The sequence below is a fragment of the Pinus tabuliformis genome, chromosome 4_2, assembly GCF_031772625.1.
Source record: "Pinus tabuliformis cultivar Carrire ecotype Pingquan chromosome 4_2, CPIR1, whole genome shotgun sequence".
NCBI lineage: Eukaryota > Viridiplantae > Streptophyta > Pinopsida > Pinales > Pinaceae > Pinus > Pinus tabuliformis.
Genome location: NC_142304.1, coordinates 167047943 through 167075553, shown reverse-complemented (window position 1 = coordinate 167075553; position 27611 = coordinate 167047943). Strand labels below are relative to the sequence as shown.

Sequence of the window (27611 nt, the reverse complement as noted above, 5' to 3'; positions counted from 1 at the left end):
TTGAAAAAATAATATAAATATACCTGGCATGGTGTATTTGACATATGGCCCAGCCTCTGTCGTAGTTGATCATCACTAAGGTCAGAACTAAACATATCATCATCGCCCATATATGCACAAAGAGAATAGTACCTTCAATGAAAACAAATATTTCTAATCAATGAAATCATATCCATAGAACCAAAAAGCAAGTATTAATAAGAAATTGCTGCAAGTAAAAGTTGTTTTAATAGATACACAATGAACTTAAAATTAGTGTTAATCAACAAAGGAAAAAGTAATAATAAATATATTGGTAAACACATAAATCATGTGAAATGTAATTTTAATTCCAGGTTCTACTATTGCCACTAGGCATTATGCAATTGCAGCACTTAAAACTTAAAACCCTATAACAAATCTCCATGGTCCTATTCTTAAATGTATTCATGATATTTATAATCCAAGATTGGATACATGATATTTGTAAAATAGCTTTGATTTAATACCCATTAAACACAACCCAAAAGGCGCCTATATCCTGATAAACAACACATACCATAGGTATGGATCTCCCGAATTCCTAATCTAGAACCATAACACGGGATTGCATCCCTTCTACACCTTGGGTTGCAGGGGTCGGGGGGTGTGTTGGCTGAGACTTATTAAGTCAGTTTGCATTGAAGAATCATGCTGCTAAGGGTATTTTTCTAAATGAAGCCAAATACCTCCCTCTCCAAATATCCTCGTAATACCCTATAAGAAGAGTACATAAGAGTCCTAGTCAAACAAATCTAGTCCCCTTCCCAATAGGAATACCATTGAAGTTTACAAAGACAAACCCTCATCAACCAAAGGCAACATTGCCATGGCCATGATTGCCACCGACACTGCCGTCTGTCCACAGCATGGCTTTTCCTTTTACCACATTTTGCTCTAAAGGATTGAAGGGAGATAGTACATTTCCATTGGGCCATTTTCCAGATATTTTGCTTCATAATACATTTTTCCCTAGGCTAGTCTTCATTACGAGGAGCAAAGTTTTCATTTAGATATGCATATTTAGTATTTACATATCCATTCGCTATCTAGCTTCCACACATTCAATATTCATGCTTTCATATGCTTCAGATCCACCACAAACAACACCTTTTCTACATAACATTCACCATGTAATTTACACTATATGACATCCCACTTTGTGATTTTCATCACATGGATGGAGATTTGCTGGTGGTACTCTTGGAGCATTGGACCGACTTATGGAGATATATCTTCATGGAGTCCCTTTTCTTCATTGCATTTGATCATTTGATGGAGATATTTAGTTGGAAGAGTCTCATTTCTCGTTGGTTGGGTGCTGATTGTGCTCACTGCTTGGTGGTCTTTTTGCATGTGCTTGCTTGGTTGATCACCACTTGGTTGCACTTTCGATGAATGTGCAGCATATTAGCTCATTATGGTGTTTTAGTATATATAGTTACTTTGGATGTGGATGATAGTTCTCACCCTCCAATAGGTTAGATGAAGATGGTTAGGAGATATATGTTTCGTGATTGTTGAAGTTTCCCAGTCGTGCTTGCATGATGATGATGTATTATTTGGTGGCACTAAGAGGGGTGTTCTTTATATGTTGGATGTGTGATGGGGACACACTTGACAGTTGGATGGGTTGGTCTTTTTGTTATGTCCCTTTCGCTTATGATGCTGCAAAGTCATCAGCCAAAGTACTTACTAGGGAGGATATTCATTCAGATGCCCTTTGGTGGGATGATTCATGTTACTGTTGTGGGATTTTCCTAGGAGATTTAACTTTATAATGTCACAATCATAGACATTATCTAGGAGGGAGGTGTTACATGATTTATTCCCTCATTGATATATTATTTCCTAAGTTTGAGTTAGAGAGGAGGTATTACATTATGAACTAATGGTGATCTAACCTTTTCCTAAAGTTAGATCGTAATTTTGAGGTAATATCCTTTGGCAGTGGTGCACATTAGGTTGGAATTTATGTTCTGTTATTATCATGGAGGGGTGGGTTTTGCTAGGGACAACATCTTTTTTTTACATGATACAACACTTTATTCATTGGCACACATGTCCATGGTGATTGAATTTGCTGATAACTAACTGGGAGGAGAACCATGGTTATATTTGAGCATTAACCTTTGTGCACATGGTTGAAGTTGATTTAACTATTTAAAGGTTAAATTAATCTTATTTGTCCAAATTAAGGATAATAACTTGGGCACCCTATTTTATATGCTTCCTCTTCACACTTGGTATGACTATTTGGACTTAGTTGAAGCTTTCTAGTGGTGTGTCGCCTTTCTTGGGTACAATTTTCAAGGCATGTTATTGGTTTCTTAAAAAGGTTGGCACACTTCTCTGTTGAAGAAAGTGTAACTAGGTTTGGTCTTCATAAATGTAATTTTGATCTTTGTACTTGTAAAAGAAAAGAAATATTATTTTTGTAAATTATAAAATGAGTTTCTTGCTCATTACATAGGTCCAGCACATGTTGAAGTGCTATAGGAAAGTCAAAGAGTCAAAGAAAATGTTAAAGAGCTCTTCTTGAGCATATATGTAATGTAAATGAGTCAACCTAGTGTCTAGATCAGCCCTCCAAGACAAGCACAATCCTCTTGAAGAAGGCAGCAAGCAAAAAGATGAAGAAAGCAATTATGTCGGCCTCAAAATGTATATAAATATCAGTAAGTTCAAATATGGAGACACGACGGTTCACTTGTTCATGTCGGCTTGAATACATGGACAAACAACTATATATACGCAGTGTTGACCACTACGTGTCAACGACCCATAGCAATACACCCCCTTTTTCACAAAAGGGATAGCCCCTGATTGATGTGTTCCTGCCATCCAACTATCATCATCAGCCTGAGGATCGTCTTATAATGTAAACCCAGTCTACATATGTATAATGTAAATAATCTTAGCAGATCCATGTCGTGTAGGTAATCACCTAGGTAAACCTATTTCTTTGGCGACGATCTACATTTCGAGAGGTTTTTTGTCTCATTGATCCATTCTCGGATGGTCGGCAAAGTTTTCCTTCAACCTTTTCCCAAAGTCGGAATGGATTTTGTCACTGGGATCTTAGGGGAGTCCTAGTGTTCTATATCGAGTCTATGTAAGAGTGATTTGGGAATAATCCTAACTATTTGGTTATGTTATTTTATTACAAATTGCATGATCTGCTATATTATATTTGTGTTGCAGAACTGAGTAGTCTGTGAGGGTCTATTTCAGATGGGTTTTCCCCCTTGAGATGTAAAAAATGTAAAAATCATGATGTAAAGTGTCTTGAGGGTTAGAAAAATAATTTATCCCCTCATAGGTTAATTAATTAAATTTTCTGGACAAAATTAATTAAAAGCCTAAGCCAGAAATTTAAATAATTATAGGTCCTAGGTAAATTTAAATTTTCCAAAAGCAAAATTCGTGGGTCCTTTAAAAAATTAAATTTTAAGAGGTCTAGGGACTAAGATTAATTGATTATTTTGCTAAATTTTATGCTTTTGGTCCATGAGATTAAGTCAAAGTCAAAATTTTGAGGAAATTAATTCAAAATTTTAATTTTTGAATTAATTAAAATGCATTTAATTGAAAAATTCGAAATTTCCTCAATATTTAAAATTTCAACAGATGATATTAAAAGAAATTTTGATTCTCATCAACGGTCAAGATTGCTTTGACAAGGATCACTCGAACTAACCGTTGGAGGATTTATCTTTAAATAGGAGGTCATTTGTCAGTCAGTATCATCCGATCTTTGGATCGTGTACTAAGCTCTCAAGCCCTCGGAGCGGAGTTGGACTCATACTCCTAAGATCTGATAGATTTGTAAATTATTTGTATAGATCTGTAAATTATTTGTATAGATCTATTATTTACTTGTGTAGATCTAAAATTTTGTAAAATAATTTTGAATTTTAACATTTGGGTTTTTTGGAATTTTCTCTATTTTTGTACATATTGGGTATTGGGTTTTTCTCTTTTCACTTGTGCAGGAATAGATCTGAGAAATCAACCAAGAAAATTTTCAGATCTGAGCTACATCTAGACTTTGGAGGGCAAGATCTGGGCTCAAAGATTGTGTGCAGGAATAGATCTGACAAACCAGCCAAGAAAATCTTTAGATCTGAGATTTTTCAAGCAAATCTGGGGATTTTGAAATAGATCTAGGCCCTGGAGGGCAATATCTTGTCCCAAATATTTTTGCAAGGCCAGTCGTTAAGATTTTGCAATAAATCTCAAGATCTGAAGAAAAATAATTTTTCCAGAGCAAAGGTTTAAAGTTTTGGGGCTCCTAAGCCCAGATATGCCTTCTCCTAGCCTAGTGCTAGCTCTCATTGCCCCTAGATTCCCTTCCTCTGTTTCTGATTTGAATATTTGATTTTCTGAAGCTAATCATTGGTGGGTTTTTGCAAAAAAATTGATAAAAATTTGTGTTTCAGATATTGAATTTTTTTTGGCAACTTGGGTAAGTGATCTTCAAGGCCTAAGGCCTAAGGGTTTGATCTCTAAACCATCTTTTTCCTCACTGTTTTCTATAGTAGCCATATACCTTTCTAATAGTGGTGAAAAACACATCTAAGTGGTTTGAAATTAACTAAAAAATTTGCTAAATACATTAATAAATCATTTATGTTTGATGTGTATCAAAAATTTGGCCTAGATCTACATTTTGGGTGATTGTTATATCTGAATAATGTTGTTTCTGAAGTCTGAAATATAACAGTGGCAAAATTTCATGATCTGATATATTTCCGGAAATCACATCATAACAGGCTGAAATTTTTTCTTATAATTCATGTGGGCAAGTTTGGAAAAATTTCGGTAAATTTTTGGCACAAAGATATCATTAATAGGTTACTATTTTCATTGTCATATTGCTGATGTCATAAAGTTTTTCTTACTGTTGTCCTAAAAATTAATTTCTGAAAATTAAGTACTCTGTCATGGAATTGTAATAAAATGCATATCCTTTGTTTCATAAACTGAGTATTTTTTTTTAGCATCTGTTGACATTGATATCGAATTGCAAAGTTGTTTTTGTTCTCTTTGAGCTAAATTGTATCAAAAAGAATTGAAATAAGCTGGTATTTTAACTATAGTATCTTCAAGAGTTTATTTTCTAAGTCTTCATCTAAAAAAAGGTGAGAATTTCATTTGGGTAATTGAGCGCTTTTGCGGCATAAGTGTTTTTTCGTTCTCGAGTCTAACTTCATCTCATCTTCCGGTGCATTTGCATATAAGTTAATTTTGCATAGATAAAATTTACTTCCAAGCATAAGCTTGGTCGATAGACAGAAAGATCTCCATCCGTCTTTTCTTGAGAAGCCTATTTTAATAGTACTTAAAACAGTGACCTTGCAGTCGTTAGAGCCACAGTTCTCTGTAGCGCCAGAGGCACCAGGTAGGTTAGAATTTCAGGAGAGGTATCGTTAATCACACCTTAGTGTGCTTCTCTTGATCTTCTATCTGCCAATTACTACGAAATCAGGCTCAACACAGAAAGGATTGAATGGTTCACATTTAAATAGGCATTTAACTAAAATTAACCAAGATTCTTGCATCTCACATTAGTTTTAAGATCTTCATTTCATATAAAATAGTCGTTCATCTAAGCAGCAGTTGCTAATCGATTACTTGGTCTTAATTTCCCTAGCAAGATCGTTGACTCCATAAGGCACCGGTATCAATCGTTTAAAATCTAATCAAATCCTATAAGTCTTGCTAAATCTTAATCAAGTGCTTTATCGCTTCACCGTGTCTCCCGAACTGGTTGGTTCCCAACAAGTTCTTCTTCATTCCACTTTTCCATAGGGTCTACCCCCCTTAGCCTGCTGTAGGGAGACAGCTTAAATGAAGAAATTGGGGATCAAGGTGACAGCCCCCGATCTGAGCCGTTGTCGTGGTGCCTAGACATTCTGTGCGACAACATTTTTTGGCACCATTGCCAGGGACATTTTATTCTCAGTGTTTCAACGACATTTCCTCATCATTCATCTTTCATCTTTCTCATCTCTCATTCGCGCCGGCAAAGCCAACACTCCTTGGCATTCCCATCGAGGACAGAGTTTTTTATGTCCTTGGTTTCTTCGACATCGTTTTAATCATCTCATATTTTCTGCCATTCATTAGCCTGTCAAGCGGCACAACATTTCCTGGTGTCATTTGATATTTTCATCGCCCTATCTTTCGTCATCTCATTAATCGTTTCATCTGCACCTTTAGCACCTGGACATTTCAGTTCGTTTCTTGTTTGGGTGGCAACTCCACTTCTTTCATTTATTATTTCTCAGACAAGAAGCCCTCCCCTATATCCAGTTGTTTTTGCCTTTTCTAGAGCTAGACTCATGTTCAAGTGGCAACTCCACTTCTTTCATTTCTTACAAGAATTTCTACTAGAAGCTCACTTCCTGTAGATCCCTTGATTTTTTTGAGTAGGGGTCTCTCTCTATCATCCATTTGGTCCCTCATTATTCCTTCAAGCAATTCATCATGGATGATTCGTTTACCCCATGTCAATTTACTGATGTTCTCCATGATATTCCGGAAGTGGCCATTCATAAATTGTCTTTGTTCTCGGGTGGTGATTCAGTCGCTGTTAGAACGCATCTATGTCGGTTTACTCATACAATACTCAGATATTGTAGTTCTCCCCAGTATGATCATGAAGATGTCAAAATGCGTCTATTTGTCTTTTCTTTAGAGGGTGATGCTTTGAATTGGTTTAATAATTGTCCTGAAGATTCTTTCGCTTCTTTACAAGACATCGTCAATGCTTTTAATGATAGATATGGTTATCAAGATAGCTCGCCTAGTGCCCCTAAAATTATGCAACAGAATGAAAGTGATCTTGTGAAGGATCCAGCTATCGATGAAAGATTTCAAGACAATTCTCCATATCATAATGTGTCATCCACTTGTACCATTGCAAATCAAATCCATGACAGTGGGAAAACACGGACAAGTTGTCAAATCAGTGTCGACAATGAAAGGGAAAATATAAGCAAATTATAGAAAAACTAAAGCAGTTGATTAAAGACACGCAGTTCAATCAAACGCAGCTAGTAAAAAATATGGAGCTTTATCAAGAAAAATTTGTAACCAATTACGTCAGGGATATGAGAACTTTATACACCGACATGCAAAGTCAGCGTGCTAAGGAAATGGAAACCATGAAAGCTAATCATGACAGGGAAATTAATTTTATGCAAAACAAGTTATTATCCCTCGAGGAAAATATGACGATCATGGAATTCAATCATTCAAATCAAGTGACTGCCATGGAAACAAGTTATCAGAAAGAAATAAGTGCGATTAAGAACAAGCTGTCAAATATGGATGAAGAAATGACCATCATGAGATTCGATTATAATAATCAGTTAGCTATCATACAAGCAAATCATGAGAAAGGGATAAACTCTATGCAACATTGCTTGATGATCATAAAAGCAGATAATGACAAAGTAATAAAAGATATAGAAGCTAATCAAATATGTCTTCAGAATAAGTTATTGAGCATGGAGGAAGACCATGCCAAGGAAGTCAATGCTATGAAGGTTGAACACTCTAACCAAATGGGTGATATAACAATACAGGTACAGAAACTTCAGCATCAGTCAGAGGATGAAAGAAACAAGGAAACGTCAACAAATCAGAAGCCTCCTTATCTGTTGCAGCAAGCTCAATCTTATTATGAGGTCCTTTGTTCCATTGAAAAGTGGCTAATTGAAAGTGACTTGAATAAATTGGAAATTTATAAGAATCAGATTGATGCTTGCATGTCTGATCCACCGGTCATAAAAGATCAAATTATAACTCATGACACCTGTGAGACTGATCCATCATTCTTGACAGAGAAGATGAAAAATGAAGAAAGACATGTCATGCATATTTTACATACTTCGTCTGAGAGTTTTGAAGCAAAATGTTCCACATTATCAGTGTTACAGCCTGCCACAAAGAAAAAACGCAAGAGAAAGAGAATGAGAAAGCGATTTGATGCATCAGATGGCCGCAAGCAGCTTGATTTTCGGATAGGAAAAAGTCCTACAGTGTGCAAAATTGGACATGGCACATTTGAGAAATAGCCAACAAATTTGCCTGAAAGCAGGCAAATGCTCAGTATGCACTATATTGAACGCATCTGATGCCATGGGGCATCTTTGTATTGTATTTCTAACCTTATGCCCTGTTATTTCAGTATTTCATTTTGTAGTTAGATTTGGTTTTTCATGTTGTTAGACTAGTTAATAAATGAAGAGCTTATATCTTTCCTGTGCTTAACGTATTTTTGGATGGACGCTACTTATGTTTTGTTGTGTGTTGCGTGGATGCAAATTCTGGATTCTCACATTCCTCGAGTGCAGCAACGTGTCCCCAAGTAGAGCCAGATGTTGACCACTACGTGTCAACGACCCATAGCAGTACACCCCCTTTTTCGCAAAAGCGATAGCTCCTGATTGATGTGTTCTCGCCATCCAGCTATCATCATCAGCCTGAGGATCGTCTTATAATGTAAACCTAGTCTACATATGTATAATGTAAATAATCTCAGCAGATTCATGTCGTGTATGTAATCACCTAGGTAAACCTACTTTTCTGGCAACGATCTACATTCTGGGAGGTTTTTTGTCTCACCAATCCATTCTCAAATGGTCGGCAGAGTTTTCCTTCAGCCTTACGCCAAAGCCAGAATGGATTTTGTCACTGGGATCTTAGGGGAGTCCTAGTATTCTAGCTCGAGTCTATGTAAAAGTGATTTGGGAATAATCCTAACTATTTGGTTAGGTTATTTTATTACAAATTGTTTGCTCTACTAGATTATATTTGTGTCGCAGAACTGGGTAGTCTGTGAAGGTCTATTTCAGATAGGTTTTCCCCCTTAAGATGTAAAAAATGTAAAAATCATGATATAAAGTGTCTTGAGGTTTAGAAAAAATAATTTATCCCCTCATAGGTTAATTAATTAAATTTTCTAGACAAAATTAATTAAAAACCTAAGCCAGAAATTTAAATAATTATAGGTCCTAGGTAAATTTAAATTTTCCAAAGGAAAAATTCGTGGGTCCTTTAAAAAAAAAATTTAAGAGGTCCAGGGACTAAGGTTAATTGATTATTTTGCTAAATTTTATGCTTTTGGTCCCTCGGGTTAAGTCAAAGTCAAAATTTTGAGGAAATTAATTCAAAAATTTAATTTTTGAATTAATTAAAATGCATTTAATCGAAAAATTCAAAATTTCCTCAATATTTAAAATTTCGACGGATGATATTAAAAGAAATTTTGATCCTCATCAACGGTCAAGATTGCTTTGACAAGGATCACTCGAACTAGCCATTGGAGGATTTATCTTTAAATAGGAGGTCATTTGTCAGTCAGTATCATCCGATCTATGGATCGTGTACTAAGCTCTCAAGCCCTCTTGTAAACTTTTATGGAATAAATGCAAAAGTCCTTAGGGTTTCAACGTGTTGTAGTGTTCCTCTTCATGAATTTATGGTAACATTGTTTTAATTTCTGCTTAATATTATGTGAAAACTATCAATCAATAGCTCTCTTAGAATAATCTGAATACAGGTATCTTATTCAGTTTGTTAGATCTAGGGTAACATTTTTAATTTTGATTGAAGTAGCATCTCTATTTCTTCATAATTTTAATGTTGTTCTATTTCTCTACTTGATTTGACAGTTGATCTAGTGTTTGCAGAAGATCTCTCAGGTTCTCATTGAGCGTTTGGGGATAGTTCTCGGTTGGACCAACCAACTCTTAACACATATTTTTTGAACAACCTACTTCATATAAACCTCGGGATTTATCTAACGATAATCTTTTTTCTACAGGCTGTTTTTGGCCTAGCACCTCTCTAAAATTTCAAAAAATTTTAAATATTTTGTGGAAATTTTGATAGATCTGGCTATTAAGAGCCTTAAATTATCAGATCTGGGAGCGGAGTTGGACTCATACTCCTCAGATCTGATAGATCTGTAAATTATTTGTATAGATCCGTTATTTACTTGTGTAGATCAGAAATTTTGTAACATAATTTTGAATTTTAACACTTGGGTTTTCTGGGATTTTCTCTATTTTTGTACATATTGGGTATTGGGTTTTTCTCTTTTCACTTGCGCAGGAATAGATCTAAGAAATCAGCCAAGAAAATCTTCATATTTGAGCTAGATCTAGACTTTCGAGGGCAAGATTTGGGCTCAAAGATTGTGTGCAGGAATAGATCTAAGAAACCAGCCAAGAAAATCTTCAGATCTGAGAAACCAGCCAAGAAAATCTTCAGATCTGAGATTTTTCAAGCAGATTTGGGGGTTTTGAGATAGATCTAGGCCTTGGAAGGCAATATCTTGTCCCAAATATTTTTGCAAGGCTAGCCGTTAAAGATTTTGCAATAAATCTAAAGATCTGAAGAAAAATAATTTTTTCAGAGCAAAGATTTCAAGTTTTGGCACTCCTAAGCCCAGATCTGCCTTCTCCTAGCCTAGTGCTAGCTCTCATTGGCCCTAGATTTCCTTCCTCCATTTCTGATTTGAATATTTGATTTTCTGAAGCTAATCATTGGTGGGATTTTGCAGAAAATTTAGTAAAAATTTGTGTTTTAAATATTGAATTTTTTTTTGCAACTTGGGCAAGTGATCTTCAAGGCCTAGCGCCTAAGGGTTTGATCTCTAAACCATCTTTTTCCTCACTGTTTGCTACAATAGTCATATACCTTTCTAATAGTGGTGAAAAACACATCTAAGTGGTTTGAAATTAATTAAAAAATTTGCTAAATACATTAATAAATCATTTATATTTAATGTGTATCAAAAATTTGGCCTAGATCTACATTTTGGGTCACTGTTATATCTGAATAATTCTGTTTCTGAAGTCTGAAATATAACAGTGGTAAAATTTCATGTGGGTTAGCCTAAAATCAGTTCCTAAGTTGTCTAATACATTAAGGAATTAATTTCTTGAGTTGGGAATTCATCATTAGGCTTATTTCATGTTTTAATTGCTGTCTATAATAAGTATATCAGATCTTATATAATTCTGGAAATCACATCATAACAGACTGGAAATTTTTTTTTATAATTCATATGGGCAAGTTTGGAAAAATTTCGATAAATTTTTGGCATAAAGATATCATTAATAGCTTACTATTTTCATTGTCATATTGCTACTGTCATAAAGTTTTTCTTACTATTGTCCTAAAAATTAATTTTTGAAAATTAAGTACTCTGTCATGGAATTGTGATAAAATGCATATCCTTTGTTTCATAAACTGAGTATTCTTTTTTAGCATCTATTGACATTGATATCGAATTGCAAAGTTGTTTTTGTCCTCTTTGAGCTAAATTGTATCAAGAAGATTTGAAATAAGCTGGTGTTTTAACTATAGTATCTTCAAGAGTTTATTTTTTAAGTCTTCATCTAAAAAAAGGCGAGCATTTCATTTGGGTTATTGAGGGCTTTTGCGGCATAAGTGTTTTCCCATTCTCAAGTCTAACTTCATCTCATCTTCCGGTGCATTTGCATATAAGTTAATTTTACATAGATAAAATTTACTTCCAAGCATAAGCTTGATCGATAGACAGAAAGATCTCCATCCGTCTTTTCTTCAGGAGCCTATTTTAATAGTACTTAAAACGGTGACCTTGCAGTCGTCAGAGCCACAGTTCTCTGTAGCACCGGAGGCACTGAGTAGGTTACAATTTCAGGAGAGGTATCGTTAATCACACCTTAGTGTGCTTCCCCTAATCTTCTATCTGCCAATTACTACAAAATCAGGCTCAACACAGAAGAGATCGAATGGTTCACATTTAAATAGGCATTTAACTAAAATTAACCAAAATTCTTGCATCTCACATTAGTTTTAGGATCTGCATTTCATATAAAATAGTCATTCATCTAAGCAGCAGTTGCTAATCGATTACTTGGTCTTAATTTCCCTAGCAAGATCGTTGACTCCATAAGGCACTGGTATCAATCGTTTAAAATCTAATCAAATCCTATAAGTCTTGCTAAATCTTAATCAAGTACTTGATCACTTCACTGTGTCTCCCGAACTGGTTGGTTCCCAACTAGTTCTTCTTCATTCCACTTTTCCATAGGGTCTACCCCCCTTAGCCTGTTGTAGGGAGACAGCTTAAACAGAGAGATTGGGGATCAGGGTGACAGCCCCCGATCTGAGCCATTGTCGCAGTGCCTAGACATTCTGTGCGACAACACGCAGCTAGAGTCACCACAAAGAGACAAAAAAACTCGGACTTCTCTACAACTTCGGATGAGGACAGAGGTACAGAATTTCGGATGGTACAATGATCTCGACATACCTTTGAAATCTCGATGGTAATTACAATGACATCTTCACATATATCTCTGAAATCTCGGACAAGGTACAGTGGTATAAGAAACTCGAATCAAGGCAGTAGTTCAGTACTTCGGATGGAGAGGGATCACTATGGTTTTCGGATGGGTATTACAATGATGTATTCTCAGCATAGCAGTGACTAGGTGCAAAGAGAACACAGTCACATCCTCGGTGAAGATCTCAGTGCAGTCATAATCTTGGTGACAAGGATGATCACAGGAATCCTACAATAGCACACACAGTCTCGGCATAATTATGATGGAAGGATCTCATAGTGACACACTTTATCTCGACATACATTAAGGTGCAGTCATGATACTATTACAGTCATGATCTCGTTCTTGATGGAGACATAGTCACAAAGGTTATGATCTCAGTGAAGGTACAGTTATGATAAGACAGTCATGATATCGGTGGATCTACATGCAACTCTCCTATACATATCTCAATATGGAGATCTCATTGATGAAGACCTCGGTGATGGTGCAACAATGATGATGATCTCAGCAATGACAAAGAAGAGGATTGGTGTTTGTCATGTCCCTTCCCAAACACATTTGTAACAGGGTGTTTCTACATAGTTTTGCACAATTTTGGTTAAGGAAAAGAACCCAACATTTTCGACTTAGGGACTTAGGAGGAAATTCAACTTTATTTGGTTGCTAGTGGAATGTGGGGAACACCCACATGAGAATTTGAACTAGGCCATTCGCATGGCTTGGAGGGAATTCGAAGTGCTAGATGGAGGGGCCCACATGAGGCAAGGAAGGCCCACGAAGATAAAAGAAGGAGAAATCTCTCATTTGGATTCATTCATTCACCTTGCAAATCAAAATTACTTGATTGTTCGCTCTGCTATTTAGCCGAGTCAACTGGTTGTTTAGCCACAAATCTCTTAAGCGAGAGATTCAACCTTACCTTTGGGGGACCTTGAGTGCCTGCCCTAGGAAGGCAGTTCCATCAGCATTTCAGGAGATCTGGGAGTTTTTCATAGCACTACCACTCAGTCACTCACAGGGAATGCGTATTTCTGGGCCACCAGAAGAATACGCAGGAGGAGTTTGAGCCACCATTGATTAGTCATTTGTCGGGAGAGTTAGAGGATTTGGAGAGCAGCAGTAGGCCAGCATTTCTTGAGAGTTTTGGAGCCAGCAGAGCCAACAACCCAACAATTCGAATTCTTGGACCTAGGGACAGTGGAGAGGGCCAGTCCAGCGTTTTCGTGGGGCTTAGGAACAAGTGCTACAGCCCGGAAGCTCATCCGGGAAGTCAGGGGATTTGCAGTGGGGATCAACCCAGCACTTTGGGACATTTTCCAGGTGGATTTACAGGCTGAGTTTTGCAGTTACAGCTGAAGTTGGATTCCTTGGGGGTCAAATTTCAGAAGCCTAAACCAACTAAATTCCTTCGTGGGTTTTGTTGGGTTTAGGCCAACGAGTCATGAGCTCAAAATTTATAATTTTATGAATAAGGGAAGTGGTCTTTCCAGCCATTCGAAGTAAGCAAAAAGGGCAGTTTTCTGGGCAGCACAGTGCAGATTGGTGCAGCAATTGGGGCATCCATTGGTTCAGCCATTTATCACCTGGGTTTGGTCATGCTTGTCCCTTGAGACAAGCCCATGTGCACCACTCTATTATCTACTGTATTTTTCCCTCAAAGAAGTAATAAAATGGCTCAGCAGTTCATTATTTCCAGCATTTCCATGGGTGCTTAATATATATTTCGCTTTTATATTTGCTGAACAAATTGTATGTGTTGACACCTAATCAGAGGGATTGGGTGTACAACTGTAATTAATGTAAATAAATAATAGAGAAGATAGAGAGTCATCGGGAGATGAACCGAACAGTCACTCCCTCTTGTATATAATAATGAACAACCTGAATGAATAAGATAAGTTTTGATTTGAGGAGTTACCTCCTGGTCTGACATGGTATCAGAGCAGGCGCCATTTTTTGGCTTCCTTTTTAATTTGTAACTCCTATTCTGTTTTGCCTTTGTTTTGCATCTTTTGCAGGCTGACATCTCTGTCAAAACCCTGCGAAATCTCATTCATTGTTGTTGCGTCGAATGGCGCATTGAAGCCAAAGGTGCTGTAGTAACTTGGATTTCCTCCCTTGGGCCGGATCTTAAATGTCATGAACCCGCATATATAAATATCGTCGGGTCTTCTTTTAATCGCATATCACTAGTCTCTTTGCCCCGATCAATATCGCTGCATGTTTGCGATGTGATCATACCCTTCATTAACCCTCTCGTATTTGAAGCTCTGCATACATTTTCTTATTCACCGCATATCCTTTTTCATATAAACTACCAATGGTGATGACGTAACCTGCTCGGACACAGTTCCCGAGGTTTCACTTTATCAAGCTCGTTCTCCACCGTTGATCTCAATCTCAAGATCCGACGGCTGACATTGATTTCGGGGGGGACCACTTGCACAGCGGTTACCCACCCGAAAAGTGCCTTTTAATCTCCACCGTTGATCATCACCTCCAAATCCAATGGTTTATAGCGATTTCGGGTGCATTAGTTGCACGAGAGTTACCCGCCCGATACGAGCGGTTTTTCTCTCTCCCCTAGTCACTACGTGTCCATCGCTTAGTGGAATCGGGCGCTCCCCTCTCAATACCACTTACCGTTTTTATCTGCCCGAAATCCCGCTTGTAACTCGAAATCCGCCTTTAGCCGTGGTTATCGCCCCGACTTGTTTTGCTTGCGATAACCGTTGATCGCTTACCATCAACGGCCCTCCTCCGTTCATCTCCTCCACTCATCTCCGCCATTCATCTCTACCATCCAATGCATCAAAAAAACTACAGCTACAGTCAGACTCTGATATTCGGGTGAATGTTGAAGGTTGTTAAGTTGAACGTTGTTGGTATAACGTTGTTGATATAACAATATGCATTCATTTATATCTATTATGGGAGTAGTTCTCAATGGAAAGGAGAATTATCCTGAATGGTCGCGGAAAATCCAACACACTCTCATTTTTAATGAGCTATGGAAAGGAGTGTGTGTTGGAGAAGGAGACAAAGCGCCAATCCAGCCTACCTCAGACAAGGAGCTCGCCAATTGGGAAAATAAGAACAGCAAAGCCTATGCATTGATTGCAACATCAGTAAGTGAAGAGGTCAGTCGACACATTTCGCCATTTTCAAATGCATTCGAATCCTTACAAAAGCTGAAAGAACTCTATGACTCACACTCTGCACTTGAAGTTGTTCAACTTATGATTAAACTCTTCACCCTTGAATTACAAAATAATGATCCTCTTGCTCTTGCATCCGAAGTAAAATCTATAATGCATTATATCAAAGTCACTAAGGTTGAATTGGATATTCCTCTGATCGCTTTTCTCAAGGCATTTTATCCTACTTACTCCAATTATCTTGAGTCATTGCAAGCAAATGGAAATCTCAAAGATATTAACTTTGACTCTCTTGTGAAAAAATTTGCTGAAAGAGAGAAATCTTTTGGAAAGAAGACAGCCCCTGAATCTTCTGAAGAGATTGTGTGCCTTGCTCATAAAGAAAAGAATCTTGCCCAAGATTCTTCCAGGGGAAGAGGTGGTCGAAGAGGAAGAGGAAGATATTTCAAAGGCAGGGGGGCAGACACTCTCAAGAAGAAAAGTCAGATTTGCACTGCATACGCTGCAAAAGAAATGGATCACATGATGCCTCCGCATGCAAGTTACCTTGAGACAAAATTGAGCAGCAAAGAAACCAACCCAAAGGTAAAACTAATGACACAGACAAAGGGAAAGCACCTGAATCCGCTCATTATGTTGTGGCTCAATGTAATATTAGAGTAAATGAAGACTTATTTAATGCTTCACTTGCTTCTTGGAAAAATGGTTGGTTGCTTGATTCAGGAGCAACTTGCCACATGACTCATAGAAAAGATTTTTTGAAGAATTTACTGACAATGTTGATGGAGCAGTATACTTTGCAGACCAATCAAAACTCAAGCCATCAGGGCTTGGCACAATCAAGCTTAAATTCCCTGGTCTTCCAGACTTTCTTCTGCATCATGTTCTATATCTCCCACAGCTAAGGAGAAATTTGTTGTCCTTGGTCCACATCCGCCAACAAGGTCACTCCATTCATATGTTTGATGGCAAGCTTGAGGTGAGAAAAGCATCTGACCACTCACTTGTCATGAGGGGGATAGAAGAAGAAAGGCTTCTCAAGCTGTAGGGTACCTCTGCTCGTGCACAACATTTCTCATATAATTATCATTATGAAGAAGGTACACTTCCATCAAGTTTATTATGGCATGCTATATTTGGACATTTGAACTATGACAGCCTCCGCTTGTTGAAGAAAAATGGTGTTACTGGTTTGCCTACAATTCCTAGGAAACTTAAGCAATGTGATGCTTGCATTCTAGGAAAGCATAGCAAACAGTCCTTTCATGATTCACACTCCAGAGCACATAGAAAACTTGAACTCATTCATTCAGATTTATGTGGCCCAATGCCTGTTCCTTCTACAAATGGAAATAAGTATATGATGACATTTATTGATGACTACACCAGAATGTGTTGGGTTTATTTATTGAAGAACAAATCTTATGCTTTTCAAACATTCAAGAACTTTCATACATGGATTGAAAATGATGCACAATCTCATATTGGCTCTATTCGCACTGATAATGGAAAAGAATACACTTCAAATGAATTTGAAAACTATCTTCGCCAACATGGGATCAAACATCAAACAACTGTGCCTTATAATCCCCAACAGAACGGTGTAGATGAAAGAATGAATAGGATAATCTTAAATATGGTACGCTCCATGTTGTTCTTCAAAAAACTAAAAATAATGTTTTGGGCTGATGCAGTTCTATGTGTTGTATATATAAAGAATAGATGTCCATCTAATGCTATCAGAAACAAGACTCCTTATGAAATGTGGTATGGGCACATTCCTTCGGTAAAGTATCTCAGGGTCTTTGGTTCCACCTGTTATGCCTTGATACCAAAGGTACATAGAAACAAACTTGGTGCAAGAAGTCGTAAGTGTATCTTCCTGGGGTATTCAAACACCTCCAAAGCATACCGTCTCTATGATGAAGTCAACAAAAAGTTTGTTGTATCTAGAGATGTAAACTTTTTTTAATCATCCAAAACTGGCAATGTTGTTGAAAGGCAACTTGATTGCTTGGATAGATTCACAAATGCAAAATCATTTCAAGAATTTGATAATCAGATTCCACATCTTGAAGGGGGGATTCCTATACTAGATCAACCTATGGAATCTGCTTTTGAAGCACTCTCTCCCCTACATGAAACTCCAACAATGGATGATACTTTGAGTGATGTGATTGGTAGAATTGGGAGACTCAATCTTGATTCAGTCCCAACTCAATCAACAGAGCAGCGTGGACCATCTTAGAAAGGTCCCCCAAAGTGGCTGACAAAGGCACTTGAAAGTGTTCACCCTGATGAGGTTGGAAAGACAGGAACTAGAAATTCAAACTGGAAAAATGGAGGTAATGTAGATGACTCTGATTCACCTATTGATACGGATGTTTCTTATGATTGTGAATTCAATTTGTCTACAGATTTTGAACCAACTTTCTTCAAAGAAGCTGCTTCTCATGATGAATGGAGAGAAGCAATGCAAAAGTAGTATGATGCCTTGATAAAGAATGGCACTTGGAAGCTAGTTGATCCTCCATTGGGAACCAAACCAATTGGCTGCAAGTGGGTCTACAAGAACAAGTATAAAGTTGATGGCTCACTTGACAAGCACAAAGTCAGGCTTGTGGCAAAAGGTTTTGCACAGATAAGGAAACTTTTGCCCCCATAGCAAAATGGGGTACCATCCAGACACTCTTTGCCCTAGGAGCTCGAAACGGTTGGAAAGTCCATCAAATGGACGTAAAAATTGCTTTCTTGAATGGAGATCTAAAAGAAAATGTTTTTATGTCCCAACCTGAAGGATCTGCTGTGAAAGGACATGAACATAAAGTATGCAAACTTGTGAAATCCTTGTATGGCCTCAAACAAGCACCACAAGCCTGGTACGAAAAACTGACTGAGCATCTTCTGAAACTCAATTTCAAACATTATGATCTTGATGATGCAACTTTGTTTGTCAAGAAAGTTGGCAAAATAGTTGTATATCTTGTGGTATATGTAGATGACCTTTTGATGACATGGAACAATGAAAGCTACATTGCATCCATAAAGAAGGAATTAAAAAAAGGTTTTGAAATCATTGATTTGGGCTATGTTCATTACTATGTTGGTATTGAAGTAACTCAACATCCAAAGTCCATATTAATTTCTCAAAAGAAGTACATTGGAGATCTGTTGAACAGGTTTGGCATGACTAAATGCAATCCTCTGACTACTCCAATGGAACAAAACTTAAAGCTCACATTCATTGAAGGAAAAGAATTTGAGGATGCAACAAAGTATAGACAGCGTGTAGGAAGTCTCAACTACCTAACTACTGCCAGACCAGACATTTCGTTTGTTGTTGGAATCCTCTCCAGATTTATGCAAAAGCCTTGTAAGGGACATTGGTCTGCTACAAAAAGAGTTCTAAAGTACTTGAAGGGAACTCAAGACTTTGGAATCAAGTATACACAGGTGGGCGACTTCAGCTTGATTGGATACTCTGATTCAAACTTCGATGGAGACAAAGAAACTGGGGTATCTACTTCAGGTTATGCTATGAGTCTTGGATTAGGAGTTGTCTCCTGGAGATCACGCAAACAATCAATTCCAGCAAATTCCACAACAAAGGCAGAATATGTGGCAGCAGCTGAGGCAACAAAAGAAATTGTGTGGCTCAGGAAAATTCTTGAAGATTTGCAGGTAAAACAAGTACAATCAACTCCACTCATGATTGACAATACCTCTACAATATAGTTGGCTAAGAACCCAAAGTTCCATGATCAAACAAAGCACATCAATACTAAATATCATCTGATTCGACATCATCTTGAGGCCAAAACAATCCATCTTTGCCATTGTTCCACTAATGAGAAAATCGCAGACATCTTCACCAAAGCACTTGGAAGAGAAAAGCTTGAAAGATTCAGAACGGTGCTTGGACTCACCAACATCCCTTCAGATTAAGGGGGGGAATGTTGACACCTAATCAAAGGGATTGGGTGTGCAGCTGTAATTAGTGTAAATAAATAATAGAGAAGATAGAGAGTCATCGGGAGATGAACCGAACAGTCACTCCCTCTTGTATATAATAATGAACAACCTGAATGAATAAGATAAGTTTTGATTTGAAGAGTTACCTCCTGGTCTGATAGTATGCTTTATATCACTTGTATTCCTACCTAGGAACATTACAATGGTATTAGAGCCTAGTTCTTGGCTCAGTTGTGGGAATTTTCTCCTATGAGAGAAGGGGACCAGCAGAACATCACATACAGAAGGAAGAGGTACCGGAGCAGAGAAAGAGAGCTAGAGATTACCAGACAAGAAGGACAGAGGGAAAGCAGTGGTAGAAGAGGAGGACATGGTGGAACCTAAGAGCAAGGAAGAGATGGCTTTCGACAGTCTCCTGAGGGCCTTAAATGACTTAGCCAAGGGCTAGAAAGAGATGTTGGAGGAAATAAAGTTGCAGAATAGAAAGAGGACCACTCCTAGAGGGTTTTTATTTGGGGAAACTTCTGGAGCCTCTCATCCATTCGATCACCCCTCACCAGCAGCACAACACCCATCGGCTAGTGGACCAATCGAGCCACACTGCCCTCTTTCGTACTAGTGGCACAAATCGAACCAGCAAAGGGTGAAGACCCCATTGAGATGAGAGATCATTTCAGAGAATGGCAATCTATGGATGCAGACTTCAGGGAAGCACTCTCTTTCAAAGATTTTTGCAAGCTCAAGCAGAGTGAGAAGAACAATGGTTATGGAGGACAGGGGACATAAAGCTATGAGCTACAAAGGACCATAGGGAGGATGTACTTCCCTACTTTCAATGGCACTGCCAAGTGCACTGCTAGGGCTTGGGTTGAGAAGATGGACACCTACTTCCAGCTCAACCGGATGACAGAACAGGAAGCCATCAAGATGGCCACGTTACACATGGAGGGGGAAGCCCATGACTGGTGGTTTCATGGCTTGGCCACCCTAGGGCATGCCAATGTGGCTTCTTATGAGGATTTCACCAGGAGGGTGGTGAAGCGTTTTGACCAGAGAGATCCAGAGGCCCATTTTAGAGAGCTAACCCAACTGCGCCAGATAGGCAACCCGGAGCAGTACATCTCAGAGTTTCTACGAGTATCAGTGATGGTTCTGGATCTATCAGAGGCTAGGAGGGTATACACCTTCATTGAGGGCTTACTTGAGCCCCAGCGTGGACTACGGAAGTCACATAGACCCTCCACGCTGTAGGAGGCAGTTTTGTGCACTAAAGATCTATAGGGGGCCATACCCAAGACTAGAGCGCCTTTTCCTCCATGAACCCCTTTTCCAAAGAAGGCGCATGAGACTAGACCTCCACCTCAGAGGACCACATAGGGGCAGGGGCAGCTAGATGATGAGACACGAAAGGACCTCCGGAGGAGGAAGTTGTGCTTCACATGCAGGGAGCCTTGGGCACCAGGCCATCGCTGCAATGCCGGTAAAGCACACTATATTAAGGTCTTTTCATATAGTGACCAAGAGGACGAGATGGAGCAAGAGTGTGGTATGTGATATGGTGAGAGTCCAACTGATAGAGGGCCACCACCACCACCTCGACAAGGAGGGGCATCCTTTGCCCCATCCGGGGGAGTCCTTGCTTCCTTATGCTGGGTTCCCAAATTCTTGACATTGAGGATCATAGACACCATACAGGGTCAGCGGGTGTCAGTCCTAGTTGACAGCGGGGCTACCCGCAACTTCATAGATGCCCAATTGGTTTCGAGGAGGGGCCTCACCACGACAGAGTTTGAGGGCTTTTCAGTCCTAGTGCGAGGTGATTGTACCATGCAGTGCACTCGGTATGTGCCTGCTTTGATAGTAGTTATGGGGAACTACTCGATGACAAACCACTTCTTTGTGGTCGATGTGCCAAACACCAACGTAGTGATGGGTGTCTAGTGGTTGTACTCCCTTGGGCGAGTCACTACAGATTGGAAGAAGCTGGAGATGGAGTTTACTGGGTAGGATGGCAAACCAGTAGTTCCAAGAGGCATGCATTCCTATCCACCTCAGATAGTCTCAGCCCACTCGATGGAGGCAGATCTACGACATGAGGACATTGCATGGGCAGTGGAGCTAAGGATTTCAGAGGTTGGGGGACAGGCCCATCCACCACCACCAGACATATAGGCCTTGGTGGACAGATACACAGTGGTGTTTGGGGACATTCCACCAGGGCAACCGCCAGACAGGGGATTTGAGCACACTATTGAGTTGGAGCCAGGTGTGCAGGCAATGATCACTACCCCTTATAAGCATCCTAAGGCCTATAAGGATGAGATAGAGAGGGCCATTCAGGAGTTGTTGGCATTGGACCATATCAGGCTAAGTTCCAGTCCCTTCGCTTCTTTAGTAGTACTGGTGAGGAAGAAGGATGGAACCTTACACATGTGCATTGACTACCGGGCCCTCAATCAGAAGACATTGAAGAACAGGTACCTCATCCCCCTCATAGATGAGTTGATGGATGAGCTTAGAGGAGCCAAGTACTTCTCTAAGATTGATCTGCGTTTGGGGTACCACCAGATCAGGGTGAGGGATCAGGACATCCCTAAGATAGCTTTTAGGTACCACTATGGGCACTTCAAGTTCCTGGTCATGCCACTTGGGCTGACCAACGCTCCGACCACTTTCCAGTCATGCATGAACCATGTCTTTCGGGGGCAGTTAAGGAGGTTTGTGCTAGTTTTCTTTGATGACATTTTGATTTACAACCGAACATGGGAGGAGCATCTCCAGCACTTGGAGGAGGTACTACGCATCCTGGAGGAGTAGTAGTTTTATGCCAAACTATCCAAGTGCGAGTTTGGCTTGATAGAAATGCTCTACCTAGGACATATCATCGGTGTTGATGGGGTGAAGGTCCATGAGGAGAAGATTCAGGCCATCTAGGACTGGCTGATACCACAGGATGTGACTGCGCTGAGGGGTTTCTTGGGCATTTGTACCTACTACAGGAAGTTTGTCAAGGGGTTTTCACAGCTGGCAGCACCCTTGACCGATTTGACCAAGAGAGGGGCTTTCGCATGGACTGATGGAGTACAGGTTGCCTTTGATCGCCTCAAGGAGGTGATGAGCAATTGCTCGGTCCTGGCACTTCCATATTTTTCCCAGCCCTTCACCATGGAGTGTGATGCATCTGAGGTGGGAGTTGGAGTAGTTTTGTCACAGGATGGGCATCCCATTGCTTTCGAGAGTTGGAAGCTCCTACCACATGAGTTGTCATATTCCATATATGACAAAGAGATGTTGGCCATCATGCATGCATTGGCCAAGTTTCGACAGTACTTGGTAGGCAACAAGTTTTAGGTGAAGACTGATCACAACAGTCTTCGCCATTTCATGGGGCAATAGGGCCTCAATGACAAGCAACAGAGATGGGTCGGCAAGGTGCAAGTCTATGACTTCGATATAGAGTATGTGCGGGGAAAGCACAATGTGGTGGCCGATGCTGTATCTCGGAGACCAGCTGGTCTATCACTCATGAGCATCTGCCATGATTGGAAGGCTCAGCTATTGGTGGAGTACTCCAAGGACAAGAGGGTGTGCGAGATCTTGGAGGGCAGCCACACAGATAAGCACTACCGAGTGATGGATAAGGTCATCTATTACAAGGGGCACATTTTCCTGGTACCCAACTCACAGTTAAGAGAGAGAGTGCTCCAGGCAGCACATGACTAGCAATTATCCAGCCACCAGGGGTTCTGGAAGACATATATGGCAGTCAAGGAGAGATTCACATGGAAGGGCCTCAAGGGGTACGTGCGGAAGCACGTACAGGAGTGTGACGCATGTCAGCGGAACAAGGGGGAGTTGATTCACCCTGCAGGATTGCTACAGCCGCTTCCAATCCCCAAGGGGAAATGGGAAAGTATATCTATGGATTTCATCACAAGGCTCCCCACAGTGCAGGGGAAGGATTGCATTTATGTAGTGGTCGACAGGGTGACCAAATATGCCCACTTTTTCGCCATCCCCACCAGGTACACGGCTATGCAGGTCGTAGAATTGTTCTTTTGGGAGATCTTTTGGTTGCACGGGCTCCCTAAGAACATTGTGAGTGACAGTGACAGCAGGTTCATGGGAGGTTTTTGGCAGGAGCTTTTTAGATTGGTCAGGACCGAGCTCACTCCTAGCACGAGCTACCACCCCCCGACAGATGGCTAGACAAAGCGAGTTACTCAGTGGCCAGAGGGGTATTTGAGGAACTACTTGATGGGACAACATAGGGCTTGGATCCGATGGCTGCATTTGGGCGAGTACTGCTACAACACCACTCACCACATGTCCATTGGTATGACTCCTTTCCGTGCTTTGTATGGATATGATGCATTATCTTTTGTTGATGTTGTTTTTGGAGATAGTCGGGCCCCAAAGGCCAAAGATTGGATCCAAGAGAGCCAAGACATCCTCAAGGCTCTCAAGGATAACTTGGTGACAGCACAAAACTAGCAGAAGGTGTACGCAAACCGGCACATGACAGAGAGGCATTTCGAGGATGGGGACTTGGTGTACCTCCGCCTACAACCTTATAGGCAGTCTACGCTGAAGTAGAAGGGGGTCGAGAAGCTACAACCCCGCTTCTATGGGCCCTACCGGGTGATCAAACGAGTTCGAGAGGTGGCCTATGAGTTGGAGTTGCCTCTGGGGAGCAGGATCCACAATGTATTTCAAGTCTCATGATTTAAAGAGGTGTTGGGCAACAGGTGACAGCAACAGCAGAGTTACCCCCACTGGATGATGAGGGCCACTTGGTTTTGGAGCCTGAGGCCATCTTAGAGAGGAGGGAGAGGAAACTGAGGAGCAACGCCAATAGGGAGTTCTTGGTGTGCTGGAAGAACTTTTCGGATGAGGATGCCACCTGGGAGGGTGACCACATTTTGGAGCACCCATCTTTGAGGTTGCTTGAGGGCAAGCAACATTTGGGAGGGGAGGACTGTCATGTCCCTTCCCAAACACATTTGTAACAGGGTGTTTTTACACATTCTTGCACAATTTTGGCTAAGGAAAAGAACCCAGCATTTTCGACTTAGGGGCATAGGAAGAAATTCGACTTTATTTGGTTGCTAGTGGAATGTGGGGACCACCCACGTGGGAATTCGAACTAGGCCATTTGAATGGCATGGAGGGAATTCGAAGTGCTGGATGGAGGGGCCCACATGAGGCAAGGAACGACCACGAAAATAAAAGGAGGAGAAAGCTCTCATTTGGATTCATTCATTCACCTTGCAAATCAAAATTACTTGATTGTTCGCTTTGTTGTTTAGCCGAGTCAAGTGGTTGTTTACCCACGAATCCCTCAAGCGGGAGATTCAACCTTACCATGTGGGACCTTGAGTGCCCGCCCTAGGAAGGCAATTCCATCAGCGTTTCAGGAGTTCCGGGAGTTTGTAACAGCACTACCACTCAATCACTCACAAGGAATGAGTATTTCTGGGCCACCAGAAGAATACATAGGAGGAGTTTGAGCCACCATTGATCAGTCATTTGTCGGGAGAGTTAGAGTAATTGGAGAGCAGCAGTAGGCTAGCATTTCTTGAGAGTTTTGGAGCCAACAGAGCCAGCGACCCAACAGTGCGAATTCTTGGACCTGGGGACAGTGCAAAGGGTCAATCTACGCTCATCCGGGAAGTCAGGGGATTTGCAGTAGGGATCAGCCCAGCACTTTGGGACATTTTTCAGGTGGATTTACAAGCAGAATCCAGCGGGCCAAGTTTTGCAGTTGCAGCTGAAGTTGGGCTCCTTAGGGTCACGGGAAGTGGTGTTTCTAGCCATTCGAAGTCAGCAAAAAGGGCAGTTTTCTGGGCAGCGCGGTGCAGATTGGTGCAGCAGTTGGGGCAGCCATCAGTTCATCCATTTCTCACCTGGGTTTGGTCATGCTTGTCCCTCGAGACAAGCCTAGGTGCACCACTCTATTATCTATTGTATTTTGCCCTCAAAGAAGTAATAAAATGGCTCAGTAGTTCATTATTTCCAGCATTTCCATGGGTGCTTAATATATATTTCGTTTTTATATTTGCTGAACAGAGTATATGCTTTATATCACTTGTATTCCTACCTAGGAACATTACAGTGTCTTGGTCTTGGAGTGGCATAATTAGTTCAAGGGTCATGGTCTTGGTATTCGTCAGTTGGAATCTCTATAAGAAGAATTTTGTGTGGGTTTTCTTCCCAAGATGGAGAGGTTTTGGCCCTGGCAGAAAGCCAATATCTTGTGTTCTTGTCTCTTTGTTTTTGGTAACTATTTGATGAATATAAGAAGACACACTCTAATAAGAACAAGTGAAGATTGTGCTAAGAAGAAAAATTAAAATACCTCACAAGTAGTTATCATGCTAGAAGAATCACATTAACTACATTTGCCCTAGATTCTTCAACATTCTCCAAGGTCCACTCTCTTGTGTTGGTTGGACACCTTATGACATGGCATATCAAGGAGTATTCTATTGATGAATTCTAACGACATTGGCACACTTCAAATGGAGAATATCTCCTAGGTGTTCTCTCGTCTTTATTCCATGGCATATGGAGGAGTATTCTATTGATGAATTCTAACAACATTGGCACATTCTCTTAGGGCACACTTCAGATGGAGAATATCTCCTAGGTGTTCTCTTGTCCTTATTCCATGGACATTTCGGCTACACTTGACATCTTTGACCTTCATTGGAGAGTGCGCTCATCTTTTCGACTTGGCATGTATATAATATTTTATTTGAGGTGGCTCTTGAAATTGACCTCCTTTCTAATTTTTGAGAGAAAGGTTTATTCTTCATAATTTTGGATATTCTTGGGTGGTGCACTTGTGGAGACATTTCTTGCTATTCTTGGAGATATATATCTTATCATTTCATGAAGTTTTGGCATGGCCAAATCCCTAATTCGCCCTTATCTCCTTGGATTTGCTTGGTGTATATTGTCCATTTGTTATTTTGGGTTTTTGACTACATCTTTTCTTATGGAGCTCCATCCACTTGGAATCTTGCATATTCATCCCTGGAGATGGTTACCTTGGAATTCACATATGTGGAGTAAGTATATGCATGCACTTTCTTGAAGGGTGCATTCCATGTGGACACTTGGCATTTGACTTGGTTTGATGCCGATTTTTGGTTGTCCAACCTCATCACGAGAATTATTTGGTGCATACTACTACTATTTTTGGATGAGGGTGAATTGCCTTTGACAGGGTAATTTCCACCTCATGTAACATGGTCAACCATGGATTTAGGAGATATCTTAATACTCCATTAGTAAAACATTTGTTGGATTTATCATGGAGTTAGAACACAATAATATTTTATTTGTATGAAAGAAAAGACTCACTCTAGATAAAAAGAAGCACTTTCTCCATTGTGATGGTGAAGAATTTGGGGGTTGATGTGCTCTCCACTTGGGCTACATTGTACATCATTTTGCAAGCTCAATGGAAGATTGCAAGTATTGCATCTATCATATATGAAGCTTTATTTATGCAATTATTTCACATGTTGTTTACTTTATTTATACAATTACTTCACATGAAGTTTGTTTCGTTGAAAACCGTTGTAACTAGTCATGAAAACCTTGTAATGGTGTATCTACCATCTGGATAATGTATCTACTACTGAGTCATTTTATTACTTCTTTGAGGGAAAAATACAATTACTTCACATGAAGTTTGTTTTGTTGAAAACCCTTGTAACTAGTCATGAAAACCTTCTAATGGTGTATCTACCATCATCACCTTCATGGGTTTGTTTTAGAATAGCATCCAAGGCTCTCTAAGGACCATTTACAGCAAGCTATCACTGATTTATAGCATGTGTGGCATCTTTTATTTGCCTTGTACTTTCATGTATTATCCCACTTAGATTCATGACTTCTGATTTCATCATGTCTAAGATACTTGATCCTATGGTTTCTTGTAATGTCCCTTCCGAAATTAAATTGTTACAGGCTTATTTATTCTACAATTCTGACAATTTTGGAGGCCATGGAACCGATGTGACTTTTGGAAAAGACTTAGGAAGGAAAAAGGGGCCGAAGTGTTTTGTTGGCATAGCGCGGGGGCCACCCACAT

At 40.0% G+C, this 27611-nt stretch overlaps 1 protein-coding gene across 2 annotated transcripts in view; it reads right to left on the bottom strand.

Annotated features, from left to right (window-relative positions):
- LOC149168705 (UPF0613 protein PB24D3.06c-like) overlaps positions 1-27611 on the bottom strand; it is a 327857-nt gene that overhangs the window by 101101 nt on the left and 199145 nt on the right. For both annotated transcript variants that reach the window (XM_089428384.1, XM_089428383.1), the window contains one exon: positions 24-132. In XM_089428384.1, the coding sequence (XP_089284510.1) occupies positions 24-132 (109 nt within the window). The remainder of the gene's footprint in view (positions 1-23; positions 133-27611) is intronic.